We start from the raw sequence: 14,243 nt of genomic DNA, 5'->3' as shown, positions 1-14,243 counted from the left end.
AATCAGTGCAGTTTGTGGCTTTGTATTTTTAAAATAAGTATACCACTTTTCTTCTTTTGGAAAATTAACATTGATAGGCCAGACAGAGAAAGCAGGCTTTAAATAGAGAGTGGGGGATGTGTGGGATTGCAGGCAGGAAAGAGACATAAGGGACAAACTAAGATAAGGCACAAGATAAGAATGACTATACTTAAGTAGGAGTCTTGAGCTGAGCAAGAAGGGAGAATACATTCTTGTGTGACAATCTCAGGCATGCACATCAACCCACACACTCCTAATGTGTCCTAGTTTCTTTAGGAAGAACTTTCAAAAAATAGTTACACCTGCCTTTAGAGACATACATAATTTATCTTCATAATGGGGAATATTTTTACTAAATTCAATAATAATAATAGTGATTGAAAAATATTACAAATTACCCTCCCCACCAAAAAAATAGGTAGATTGATCTACTTTTGCCACTTTTAAAAAATGTTCAGAGTCCTACTGTCCAGGATTGATTTTCACGTTTATAAAATTGATCTTTTTATTTTCAGGCAGCTTCACACTTGGAAGAATACAGTGAGATGCTGGAGTTCATACTGAAATGGATCGAGAAAGCGAAGAGTCTAGTGCATGGTAGCATCACATGGAATTCTGCCTCCCAGCTTCGTGACCAGTTTACAGCATATCAGGTGACTATATGAGCTGCAGATTTCAGGGGACAGTTTAATGCCCATTTGTCACGTTCTGTTCAGGATACCCAGAACCGTAAGCCACGTGTTACCCCTTTCCTCAGCAAGAGAGATCAGACTGTGTGTGTCTATCTGTTTACCAGCAAACCCCTGAGACTCTGTCAGTCTAAACCTTGCCTTGTAGGTAACATACAGTGAACTGGAGTTCTCCCAAAGACAGCTCTCTGCAGTGTTCAGTTCCTCTCACTGGACATTCACAGAAATCATTGTTTGCTACTTCCAAAGAGACAGAGTGCACACCAACCTGTTAGTTTAATTAAGGACTCACACTTCAATTCAGCTGTAACAGCACTGAAATTTAGAATAAGTAAAATTAAGAATACGTTTACTAACAAGGAACAGAGATTTAAGTGATACTAGGCAAGAGAAAGAGACAGGTATGGTTATAAACAAAACAGTATAAGCTTTTTATTGACTAAAACTCAATTTTAGCAAGTTAGTCTTTGCCTAAGCAGTTTTCTTACTTACCAGCATCTCTAGCCTGCCAGGTTAGGAAATCCAACTTTCACAGGCTCAGAGAGTGCTGTACCCCATGTCCACTAAGAGATGGATAATTAAAATGTCTGTTTGCTCTCCTTATATTTTCCCAAGTCCATTGTCTTGACCTTAGGAGCTGACAAGCCTTCCGGGGATGTAAATCATGTCCCCTGGCATACTTACTAAGTTGTCTCCTCCACCACGTGTTAGCTTGATGGCTTTGTTTACCTTATATGTACATATACTTTCATTGTCCTCATTGTAATCAAGCTGGTCAGACAAGTAAATCCAGATTAATTTGTCTAGGCTTGGCTTTGTCATGCTTGGTGTATGCACTGCCTCCCGAACACACTTTTTAAGAATATATTTCCAGCACGCACACAACTCTTTGAACATGACCCATACCTAGACCACGCAATGATTTTTGGGACCAGTGAATCATTAGATTACCTAGGAAACTTTACATGACACCTTTTAACTACATACTATGACAGCATTGTGTTGGGAGTAGTGAGTGTGTCCGTCCTGAGATGAGTTACAGTATGGTGGGCTCTCTGTCAGGTGGCACTGATGCTCAGTTAGGATCACACTATTGCAATACAAAAAATAAAAAATGCTGGGCTTTTGTGGCTGTGCAATGGTCAGAAGAGGTGATTTTTTTTCAGGGTTAACAGATACTGGAAAAACAATATATTTATTGTTCAGTGCAGTAGGTCCCCATATGATTCCGCCTCGTCTTCGCTTTTACTCTAATATATTTACTTACTAACAGCATTTGTCTGGGTATGATGCTGTAAATGGATAGTGTGAAGTACACAGAGATTGGCTCATGGCAAGCAGTTCACCTCTGAAACAGATCACACTAATTGCTGTTGATAGATGTTACAGCACGTACAACAGCAGATTATAAATTCTAGTTATGCTCAGTAACATTTTCTATATATTTGGTAACACATGCACTAATGTATTTTTCTAGAGTAATCTAAAATAAGAGATTTTGGTCTCACATGGCAGCATTCTTATTAAGTGTTCCAAAATTCTTTACAGATTGACAAATTTCAGAAAATATGTGTAATTAAATGACTCTGCAGGCACATGTGCATTCCACTGCATATTTTGTTAACATGACTTTGGTGCAATTTTTTTTTAAATGTAACAGTTATGATGATACAGCAAACCGTTTACCAAGCCCTGCTGAACCACAGCTGCCTCTTCTCTGAATCATCCTTTGGGAAATGTAGCCACTTTCCTAGTTGTTCCCTGAATATTCCACATCTCTGCTTATCCACAAGTTTTGATGTTTCCTGAACAGTGTTGATTGTATGGGTGTGTGTGTGACACTGTGTGGATTGTGCATACATGGAAATAGTGGCGTGTTACATGATTCCGTGAATCAGACCGTCCCAAGCAGTCAATAGAAAATGAATCCGATGCAACAGCAGGTGCTGTCATCTGACCGAGACCAAAAGAATATAATGTGTTGGTGAATCTGGCCCCATGTGTATAATTCTCACTAGAGCAGGAAGATATAAGTTACACTTCCCTGTATTAGTGAAGTTGCTCTGCTCCAAGGGAGTTCACCCTGGGGAAGCTGCTGTTTCTGCCATCCGTGATGGTTTCCCACCCTGCTGTTACAGGCTACTAAGGAGGTGTTCTGATTCAGCACACACCCCAGGACACCCTGAGTATGCCTACTTCCTGGGCAGGCCATCTATGTTTTAGGCACAGCTAACATCCACTGTCTTGGCCGCCGTACTGTTTGCTCCACCTGAGATCTTTCTGCTACCACGTAGGCCCAGCAGATGTCCAGGCTGAATCAGGGCCAAACTTAGTGTGTATTTTACCTTTATGTAACAACAAGCTAATGTATAAGGAGAAATTCTTTTTAAAACTGATGTGTGGAGAGGTGCAGCTTCTGAAATGGTAAAATTTATGCTAGTGTTTTATGGCTTAATAAACTAAAGCTCTGAAGTTCATGCTCAACATAAAGATTTGCTTAAGTCTAATTGAAGTCCACGGAACTTAAAAACCTATTTATTCTTAAGTATGTGATTAAGTGCTGTGCTAAATAAAGGTGTGCTTAGGGTTGAACACATGCCTAAATGTTTTGCTGAATCTAAAAGGTGTCACTTAACTCTGGTGATATGATTCTTCCATCCAGACCATGCTTGAGGAGTCTGGAGAGATACATGGTGATCTCGAGTCCATGACTGAGAAAATAGAATATCTTTCAAGCGTTTACTGTACTGAAGGGATGACTCAGCAAGTGTTGGAACTAGGGCGGCAGACAGAAGAGCTACAGCAAATTATCAAAATGCGGCTCCAAAATCTCCAGGATGCAGCCAAGGTACTTGAAGTTCCCTTCATAGCTGGCTGACAGCTGGAGTACCTCTTCATGTCGTCATGTTTGTAGGAGTAGCGGCAGAACAGGTCCTCTATAATTTATGAAGTGTTTATCATAGAAAAAGAAATAGAACGGATATTGTGCCATTTCCAATATCTTCCTTCTACAAGGTCTCATCCAGCTCCTACTGACGTCCATGGGAGTCTTTCTGCTGACTCGACTGGGAGTTGGATTGTGGCAAAACTGTAGAGCATAAGGTCCCCATTTCCAAATGGGTGAACCCGAAAGAGTGTGCACTTTCACATGTATCATGCTTTAATATGCAAACTCCTCAATGTGTGTGCATACTAGGATTTACATATGTTAACCCTACCTAGTGCATTTGCATGAGGGATTTACACATTTCAGCAAGGGCACGTGCAAAAGTGCAGAAAGCTTCTTTTCTTTTATTTTCTTTAAATTTTCCAGTGGGTGTGCTGAAAAACCTATTGCTTTTAAGGCCAGAAAATGGCTCAAAGATTTATTTTTTAAATAGAGCAGCTTCTTTATCATAATGTAGCTTTCTTGGTGCTCGAGAGGGTTTTCCATTGCACTTATAGTATTCCTTCTGATGCTGGCTGCAGGTACAGAAAAGATACAAATTGATAAATATGGGAAAGTTATGTAAATTCAGTTAAAGGTATGGCAGATAGATCTGCTTTTTCTAGTTAAAGCTAAAATGCGGTCCTTGACCCATCACGTGATCTGAGCTCAGCAATCATATACTGCAATGTAGCAGATGTTCTGTAATAAAGCATAGTAAGGTGATACAGAACTTTTAAATAAAATCTGAGACACAAAACGTGTCAAACCACAAATGCGCATAAAGTCAAGGCTTATTTTATTGTTTATGGTACAGATCAGACACTGGTCTGAATACTTAAGTATCACGGAAGTGAATGGCATCACTTCAATCAAGTCCAGATTGAATTTGTTTGAGAGGATACTTTCAGTGATATCTGTGTCTTGCAGAGCTCCTTTTCCAACCGATCCCAGGGTGTAATAAGAGTAAAGATTTTTGACACTCCCAATAACTTAAAATTGTAGTTTATATTGAAAAAAACTGGTGGTGTGTGTGGATTACATAGTGGATACTATAATACCAGATACATCTATGGCATTCATTTCTTTCTTGTTTGTCCCTGAATTTTATTTTTTGCAGGATATGAAGAAATTTGAAGCTGAGGTGAAAACTCTACAGGCTGCTTTGGAACAAGCCCAAGCTACTCTGATCTCTCCAGAGCTTGGGCGTTTGAGTCTAAAAGAACAACTTTCTCACAGACAGGTAAAAGGGTCAAGCCACAAAGATAACATGGAAGTGAAGTGAGCAGCTCTAATCAGTGGGGGTTCCCAGGGGGTAAGGCACTACTTACCGTGAGTCAGGGTATTGGAAGCCAGCCATAAATTGTCCGTAGGTATGGAGAAAGCAGGGGAGGAATTGTTACCTAGAAGGGTGTCTCCAAGGTTGAATGCTTCATGGGGCTATTCCTCAGTTGACGCAGCTTCTGTACTCACACCTACCTCAGGGCTGTGCCTAAAGTAACAATCTACCCCATAATAATACTAGCTTTTGTATAGCCTATTCCATCAGTAGATCTCCAAGAGCTTTACAAAGAAGGTCAACATCATTATCTCCATTTTACAGAGGGGGGAAACAGGCATAGAAAGATGGACCGACTAGCCCGCCCACCCAAAAGGCCAGCATCCAAAAAAGGGAATAGAATCCAGGTCCCTGAATACCAGTACATTGCTCTGTCTACTAACCATCTCTGCCTCCATAGAATATAGCAGCTTTTTGTATTTCAGTTGGCCTATTATGGAGATTTACTTGTGGTTACCTTTTGTTCTCTGCCTCATGGATCGGCTTAACCAGAACAGTGACTCTGAGTACTTGATTACAATTTCCTACTCCAGACTAATACAGAACTACACTGCTAACTGCCCTCGTTCTGTCAGCACTAGCTAGACATCTGCTGGTTCACTTTGGTTAAACCACTGGTAGAATGGAGTTTTGTTTGTGTTCTTGGAAAAGATTAAAATCTACAAACACAGATGGGGTGAATGTTCGGAGCTTTGCATGTGGATTTAATAGCATTACTCTTGTTAATAAGGGTCTCACAGCCAATTCTCTGCACACCACAATGAATTATATCTCCCTGTGAACCATCCCATCACCCACCTGGAGAGTAAAGGAAAGGTGATGACAATAAACTATAAAGTAGTTACCAGATTATTCTTGATAGGTCAAGTCCTGTCCCTGCCAGGTAGAGCTGCACAAGGGGAAACCTTATGGACAGCTGCAGAGTGGCTATGCTGCCACCAAACCCAGCCCACGCACCAGAAGTGGAAGGGATAGATGCTTTGAGGGGGACTGACTTGTTATGCAGCCCACAGAGTGTCCTGAAGTCAGTTCCAAAATAAAGCTGTCCATTATGGTGGGTATGGGACCTATCAGGTGAAAATCTGGAGCAAAGGTGTTTGGAGAAGAAATAGGTATTCACCACTGACCTTTAGATCATCCACCCTCCTTCAAAAAAGGAAAAATAACCCCCAACACATTAGGTGCCCCAGGTCTCAGGGTCTTCCCATTGCCCATCACCACAGTTCCATTGCTGTAATAGAGGGGGAAAGGGATGAGTTTCTGTACCTCATACTGTCAAATTTTTGGTACTGAGGCTTCAGCCTGTTGAATTTAAAAATTCAGACTGTGTATGTTTATGCATGTCTTCATTCATGCATTTTTTTTATTGAGAATTCAGTAAACTCCTCAGTGACAAAACAAAGAATGTAGACCTAATCTATCCCCCTGTAACTGTGCATACGCAGTTCTCATGCATATGAATGGAAGTTAGGCACATGCATTGTGGGAAGAATAGATGCTTGGAGGGAGGCCAGATAAACAAAGGAGACCAGATGGTGCTTATTCAAGGGAAAGGATCTTTATGTAGCTGCATTTTGTTCCATTTCGTTGCTTATTTAATTTTAAACATCATCATTTTTAGCTGTGGTCTAAATTTACAAAGGAGGATTATGAGCACAAATAATGGGTTTTACATGCCCCATCTGAAAATGTGCAACTGTATCTCAGAAGGGCTCCCAGTTTGGTTTTACATTTAAAATGTGCATATAAACAAGATTAAACAAATACCTGTTGCTCAGAAACTAGGTCTGTTTTTTAAGCATTTTTGTATGTATTTTCTAGAATAGTTTAAAGAATTACTTTCAGTCTAGACATAAACCCATGAACAGGGATAAACATTGGTTTGTTTCAAAGGGGGCTCATTAAGTGATTTAATTAAATCATTTTTGTTCCTCTTCAATAGCTGAAATACACTTTGTTTTAATTAAAAATTAAAAATAATATTTACCACAAAATCAACAAGCAACTCCACTCTGAGCATGCCCTGGTTGTGCTTCATTTAACTGTGGGTAATCTAATTCATCTTTTATTTTGCTGGTTGAACTCGCTCTTAATAACTGGCTGTGTGAATTGTCTTCGGAATTCATGGGAGAATGACTTACTATGGCACCAATTTTATTTCTAGCATCTGCTGTCTGAAATGGAGTCACTGAAGCCAAAGGTTCAAGCCGTGCAGGTCTGCCAGAGTGCCTTGAGGATGCCTGAAGAGGTGGTCACCAGCCTGCAGATATGTCACACTGCTCTCAGACTTCAGGAGGAAGCCAGCCGTCTGCAGCACATGGCTATCCAGCAATGCAATATAATGCAGGCAAGTGCAAACTGACCTGTGGATGAGGGTAGGGGGTTAGAGATTGTGATACTACTAGAAAGGTTTATACTGGCACAGAATAATTCAAACATTCCTTTTTTTTTTTTTAAGCCCAATGTTTGCCTGGAAGCATAACATGCCCACCACTTACATTTGAAAGATTTTGAACTCCATGTTTATTGGAATTTTAAGCATATTATTAGAAGATTTTCTCAGTCTGCATTAATTCCCAAAGAAGTAAGGAAATAAAACTTCAATACCCAATTAGCCTTTATCCTGTAATCACTGTTAAAAAATATTACTCCCCTTTTCATTCCAGTTCTTATGAAGGGTTATTGCACAACCTATCAAGTTATTGCTTTAATTTTCAAAAATCTAAATTGTATTTTCTTGTTAATCTCCTTACTCCTCCGTTCATCACGATGGCATAATCTGGCTGTCTGACCCATCCATTTTGATTGAAAAATGAAATTTTCATTTCAAATGTAGTTAATGGTTTCTTTATTGTATGATGGATAAGAACCTGAGGTGACCAGTAGCAGTCTCTTCCTGATGTTGTTGTTCGGGCCATGCACTTTTGCCAATCCTAAACATTCAAATATCGTGAGGCAGGACCTAAGCATCATGAGATTATCGTGAAGATCATGAGTTTATGGTTTTCCCTCAGTTATTAATTCAGGGTTCTTTTAATTTGTTTTCTGGCTTCAGAGCCTTTAACATGCACTCAGATCATGTTTCTAAGTTTTTCTCCACAAACAAGAGAGCCAGAAACTTTTTTAGTGAAAACGAAAGCTGAGCAGAAGTTGGGGCTTTAAGAAAACAACAAATACCACAAGATTTGTGATAAAATTGTGAAGAGTGGGCAACACTGTGTTGGTGGGCATGGTTGGTGAGGTAGCCAGTGGCAAGTCTTGAGCCCCAGTGGTTGCCATTTGCTCTTTTAAAAAGACTTCTTTAACTTTTTTTTTTTTTTACTTGTGTTGGGGCATTGTCAGTTCAAAGCCCATCTTAATAGCTCAGATGCCTAAAGACTTTTAACTGATTTGCTTCCTTGCAACTCATAATGTTACCCAATGAACTATCTTCTCTATGAGAGCACTCCTACTTTACTTCAGCTGTTGCTGGTACTGACCTTCATCCCATCGTTACACTTTGGCATTGTGGCTTATGTGGCTGAGATTTTTTTCAAAGCCAAGTAGGGATTTATTCACACACTTCCCAGTTAAGTTAATGGGTCATGGCTAAATCCACTAGTCAGCTTTGAAAGTCTCAGCCTATTTTTGCATGCTAATACAAAGGTGGAAGATGACATCTTTTGAATAATTTACAAACAGCCTGGAAAAAAGCAATTGAATATACAGAGTAATTCATCATTGGAAAGGAGCTGGGCAAAGTGAATTCTAATTTTTTTCCAGTTCTAAGTTCTCTGTGGTTATTTACATGGTAACTTTGTAACTGTATTATTCAGCAATCCTCCATATTACATGCTAAGAAAAAAATCTATTAATTCTTCTGTCTACAGAAATATATTTCACCAGAAAATATGTATTATTTAGTGAGCTCTACATTGTATTTGGTAATATTTTTTCTAGACATGCACCGTTACTTTCAAAATGTGTATAGACATGGCTCTTCAGTAAGTCTCATTGAGTGAAGTTTGTTTTCAAATTAAATTAGCTTTGATGCATCCAATGAAGTGAGCTGTAGCTCACGAAAGCTTATGCTCAAATAAATTGGTTAGTCTCTAAGGTGCCACAAGTACTCCTTTTCTTTTTACGGGTACAGACTAACATGGCTGCTACTCTGAAACCTGTTATTTTTTTGTGTACATCTACTGTATCTTCTCTTTCTAGGAAGCAGTGGTACAGTATGAGCAATACGAACAAGAGATGAAGCATTTACAGCAAATGATAGAGTGTGCCCACCATGAGATCCAAGACAAACCTGTTGCAACCAGTAACATCCAGGAGCTGCAGGCCCAGATTTCACGCCATGAGGTAATGCAGCAGAGATGCAACTGTCCAGGCTCTAAGTTAATTAGTTTGAGAGATCTCTTGGTCACCTTAATTTCTCTTGAGGTCACAGAGCAGTTTTTTAGGGTCCACAAAGGCTAGCTTAGCAGGGAGGATACCTCACATGCTCGCACAGCAAATTCCTATTAACACCACGGTTCCAAGTATCTTTTTCTTTATCGAGTAGGTCTCCCGAAGGCTTGAGAGCATGGTAACTTATTAAAGCATTAAGTAATTACCAAAGGCTGAAAAAGACACAGGGTCCATTGATGGATGTGTGGAACTCCAAAATATTTCAGTGGGAACTCTTTGCATTAAGCCCGTTGCCAATTGTGCCCACATATCTATTCAGGGGACACCATCACAGGGCCTAATAACATCAGCCACACTATCAGAGGCTCGTTCACCTGCACATCCACCAATGTGATATCTGCCATCATGTGCCAGCAATGCCTCTCTGCCATGTACATTGGTCAAACTGGACAGTCTCTACGTAAAAGAATAAATGGACACAAATCAGATGTCAAGAATTATAACATTCATAAACCAGTCGGAGAACACTTCAATCTCTCTGGTCACGCAATCACAGACATGAAGGTCGCTATCTTAAAACAAAAAAACTTCAAATCCAGACTCCAGCGAGAAACTGCTGAATTGGAATTCATTTGCAAATTGGATCCTATTAATTTAGGCTTAAATAGAGACTGGGAGTGGCTAAGTCATTATGCAAGGTAGCCTGTTTCCTCTTGTTTTTTCCTACCCCCCCCCCAGATGTTCTGGTTTAACTTGGATTTAAACTTGGAGAGTGGTCAGTTTAGATGAGCTATTACCAGCAGGAGAGTGAGTTTGTGTGTGTATGGGGGTGGGGGGATATGTGAAAAAACCTGGATTTGTGCAGAAAATAGCCCGACTTGATTATGTAAAGAGTTGTCACTTTGGATGGGCTAGCACCAGCAGGAGAGTGAATTTGTGTGAGGGGGTGGAGGGTGAGAAAACCTGGATTTGTGCTGGAAATGGCCCACCTGATGATCACTTTAGATAAGCTTTTACCAGCAGGACAGTGGGGTGGGAGGAGGTATTGTTTCATATTCTCTGTGTATATATAAAGTCTGCTACAGTTTCCACGGTATGCATCTGATGAAGTGAGCTGTAGCTCACGAAAGCTCATGCTCAAATAAATTGGTTAGTCTCTAAGGTGCCACAAGTACTCCTTTTCTTTTTAGGAAGATCATTGTCACTTAGTGATCTTAGGCCCAGTCCTGAAGTCTTCATTTAGTTCTTTCACATCACTGAGAGAGATGCCTGAGAACAGACAGAGTAAAAGCAAGGGGCAGGATCGCCCCTCCTGAGATAAAGCCCACAGAAGGCAATTCTAGAGGAAGAAAACTCTGCAAAGATCATCTTAAAGGGTCCTTTTCAAGTTATTCTGTCAGGGGGAGCAAAGTTTTGTCTCTGAGGAATGAGCTTCAGGTCCAGACCTCAAACCCCATGGATATCAGGAGATCATATGAGGACAGGACAATCTATGTGGAGGCTCCATGCCACCACACTGATTTGGAATCCCAGGTCTTCACATTGTGGTATGTCATGCATTAGATTGCCAAATTGGTAGTGGCTCTTTCATAGTTTTTGACACTAGTGGCATTATGCTTTAGTTTTAGAAGAAAGGGTTACATTTGTCTTTCATAGTCTGTGCTTATCCCTGAAGTACTCCTCCTATACTGCTTAGTTAATTTTCTGTCACAATTGTCATGGAAGCTGTTTAATAAAATGAAAAAGAAGCTATTTGATACAAATGCTTTATGCTGTTTTGGTGAAGGATGTTCCTAATAATGTCTCCACAGAGAGATCTGAAAACATCAGTGCAGAGGGAGGCATTAAGAGTGGGGCAGGCACAGGGTTCACTGGACCCACACTTGTATGAGTAGAGTAGCTGGGAATCCCTTCAGAGGAGCATAGAGAAACAATAGATGCTGTTCCAGTCCTTTTATTTGAACCAGTAGCTGTACAATGGCTGTGGTGCAGACCTGCAAGCTGCTCCAAGTTTGGGGAGGTGTAGTCTATCCCCTGCCCAAACCCTATTTATTCAATTTGGGTGGCAGTGGAGGTAGGTTGCATGAATTTCACATGGTGGGAAGTAGAATAAAATGGAGCTTCATTCTGGAGTAGAATGTCTGAAACATCTCAAAGGAATACAATTAAAGAGACACAGATGACTCCACATTTCTGCATTTATGTTTTTATTTGCTTAAGTTTTGCATCAGAGTACACGATACAACAAACAAGACTTACAGGGTCATTGTATGATTATACCTTTTATTTTTAATCAGGTGTGCAAGATGCAGATTGCATGCATAATTGAAAAGAAAAATTACAGTTTCCCCGGGCATATAATTGTCGTCCATGTGTGTAAAGGTTAACAGGACACACAGTAACTATGTTTAAAATACAAAGATAAGATGGGAAGAGGAAAGTCATTGCCTCCTGCATCACAAGATCTTATGTAGCCTTGCACATAAGTAACACAGAGTATCATTCTACCCAGTAAATATGTTTACAGAAGTCTTTTTCTCTGGGCTTCCATGTTCTAGAATGGCCACCTATTCTGAAAAAAGAAAAGGAGTACTTGTGGCACCTTAGAGACTAACCAATTTATTTGAGCATAAGCTTTCGTGAGCTACAGCTCACTTCATCGGATGCATACTGTGGAAAGTGTAGAAGATCTTTTTATACACACAAAGCATGAAAAAATGGGTATTTACCACTACAAAAGGTTTTCTCTCCCCCCACCCCACTCTCCTGCTGGTAATAGCTTATCTAAAGTGATCACTCTCCTTACAATGTGTATGATAATCAAGTTGGGCCATTTCCAGCACAAATCCAGGTCTTCTCCCCTCCTCCCCACAACACAAACCCACTCTCCTGTTGGTAATAGCTTATCTAAAGTGATCACTCTCCTTACAATATGTATGGTAATAGAGGTGGGCCATTTCCAGCACAAATCCAGCACAAATCTATTACAAATCTATCTATCATCTGCAAACTAAAGCAGTTTAGTATCATCTGCAAACTTTGCCACCTCACTGTTTACCCCTTTCCCCAGATCATTTATGAATAAGTTGAATAGGATTGGCCCTAAGAGTATAGGGAGTAGACCACCAGTCAAAGAGTAGAGCACTCTGCAAAGAGTATAAGGAACAGAGCACCAGTCAAAGGCTAAAAGGTCAAAAAAGGTGCTCACCCTAAGTAATAGGATGTGTTGGTTTATAACTCTGTATCTCACCTATCTGGAAATTTTCCATTGAGATGTTGAGTAAGTAGTTTCATAAAACTTTACATAACATGCAGAGTCGAAAGCCAAACTGCCCTGGGGCTGCCATAACTTATCCACTTCATTTTTTCAATAAATGTTAATTACTGAATATTTTGCCTGTTAGGCTTTGCAGCAGCTGTTCAATATTTAATTGTTGCTCATATGCACAGAGCAGGTAGTGCTGAAGAGAAGAATCTCCTGGGCAGCCCCAGAAGTAAAGGGAATAGATTTCCACTATGTTTAATAGTTCTGAAATATTAAAGGTACTGACACTCATGCTTTATAAATAAGGCTGCGAGTCTTTCACAGAGGTCACAAAGGTTACAAAAGTAATGGATTCCATGGCTTTCTGGGACCTCCATGACTTCCGCAGTGGCCGGTGTGGCTGACCCCCTGGGCCGCCTGAGCAGGTGGGGCGGCCCCGTGGCCAGTCACACCTGCCCCTGCTCAGGTGGGCACAGGCAGCTGGCTCCAGGGGCCTCCGGAGAAACAGTGGTGCCCTGGAAAAGCGGTCCAGAGCTGCCGCGGGTCCCCAGGCCGTTCCCTGCCCTCACAGAGCAGCAGCAGCGGGCCCCAGAGCAGCAGGAATGGTGCCCCAGAGCCCCCACCCCAGCACCTGCAGTGCCCCAGAGCCACCGAGAGCACCTAAGATTTAGTCAGGGGTATTTATAGTACAAGTCCTGGACAGGTCACAGGTCCATGACTTTTACTAAAAATACCCATGACTAAATCATAGCCTCATTTACAAATAGCCATTTCTCCTGTCTACTTGATTTGGGAGCCAGCATTAGAAAAAAAATCTAAACAGATGTTAAAATAAAATACAAATATCTATTTGATAGAATAAACATAGTGGTTGCTGGTGTAGCAGCAATAACTCTGCATATTTAGTTATCACTATGTAAATCAATATGCTGCTGGCCATCCCTGCTGTATGAGTCAGAATCTGCCACCCTAGGCAGCTGTCTAGTTTCTTATGACTAGAGCAGCTCCTGTCTCCATGGAGAGAGAAACAATATCTGTAGCAGAAGTGTGATCTTCCCCCACTGATCTTTTTTGGTATATTTTAATGTGAATTTAGTGTTCTGAAAATTGGTAGACTGACAACACTAGACATGCCCCTGTTGGGCAGGAGCAATCCTACGTGTGAAAGGATCATTCAGTCTATAGGCCTATTCGGTTGTGTGTCCTTTTGTTGTCACTGCCATCACAGGTGTGATAGTGTGTTTTAGCAGTGTTGAGAATTGGATTGATTTCACACAGACTACTGCACAGCAATGAGAAAACAATGGCTTTTGGTCAATTCTGTCTTCGGCCAAATTCCTGAACTCACTTTAATGTAGGGCCATAACTGTCCAATTTGGATTTTGACTGTGAAGACATAAGCATAAGAAAAATTTTTAGGGAAAAATATCTGTGAAGTTACACATAGAAGATAAAATATATCCACTCCAACCTCCATGCAAACACATGTGTGTTATAAATAGGAGTGATCCAGCATGTATTTACCTTACTAAACCACTATGTGTATCTGTTTCTGCTGCTCATTGTGTTCAGACTGGTGAGAGCTGAGTGTTGCATTTTTTTTAAAGTTCC

The 14,243-nt window shown here is 40.6% G+C and overlaps 1 protein-coding gene across 13 annotated transcripts in view; it reads left to right on the top strand.

The window, feature by feature from the left end:
• Positions 1–14,243, top strand: part of SYNE1 (spectrin repeat containing nuclear envelope protein 1) — a 499,708-nt gene that overhangs the window by 322,210 nt on the left and 163,255 nt on the right. For all 13 annotated transcript variants that reach the window (XM_075126812.1, XM_075126813.1, XM_075126818.1 and 10 more), the window contains 5 exons: positions 537–674; positions 3,373–3,558; positions 4,757–4,879; positions 7,140–7,322; positions 9,176–9,319. In XM_075126812.1, coding sequence (XP_074982913.1) covers positions 537–674; positions 3,373–3,558; positions 4,757–4,879; positions 7,140–7,322; positions 9,176–9,319 — 774 coding nt within the window. The remainder of the gene's footprint in view (positions 1–536; positions 675–3,372; positions 3,559–4,756; positions 4,880–7,139; positions 7,323–9,175; positions 9,320–14,243) is intronic.

The sequence above is a fragment of the Caretta caretta genome, chromosome 3, assembly GCF_965140235.1.
Source record: "Caretta caretta isolate rCarCar2 chromosome 3, rCarCar1.hap1, whole genome shotgun sequence".
In the NCBI taxonomy this organism is placed as follows: domain Eukaryota; kingdom Metazoa; phylum Chordata; order Testudines; family Cheloniidae; genus Caretta; species Caretta caretta.
This window is presented reverse-complemented; position numbering and strand designations above follow the sequence as displayed.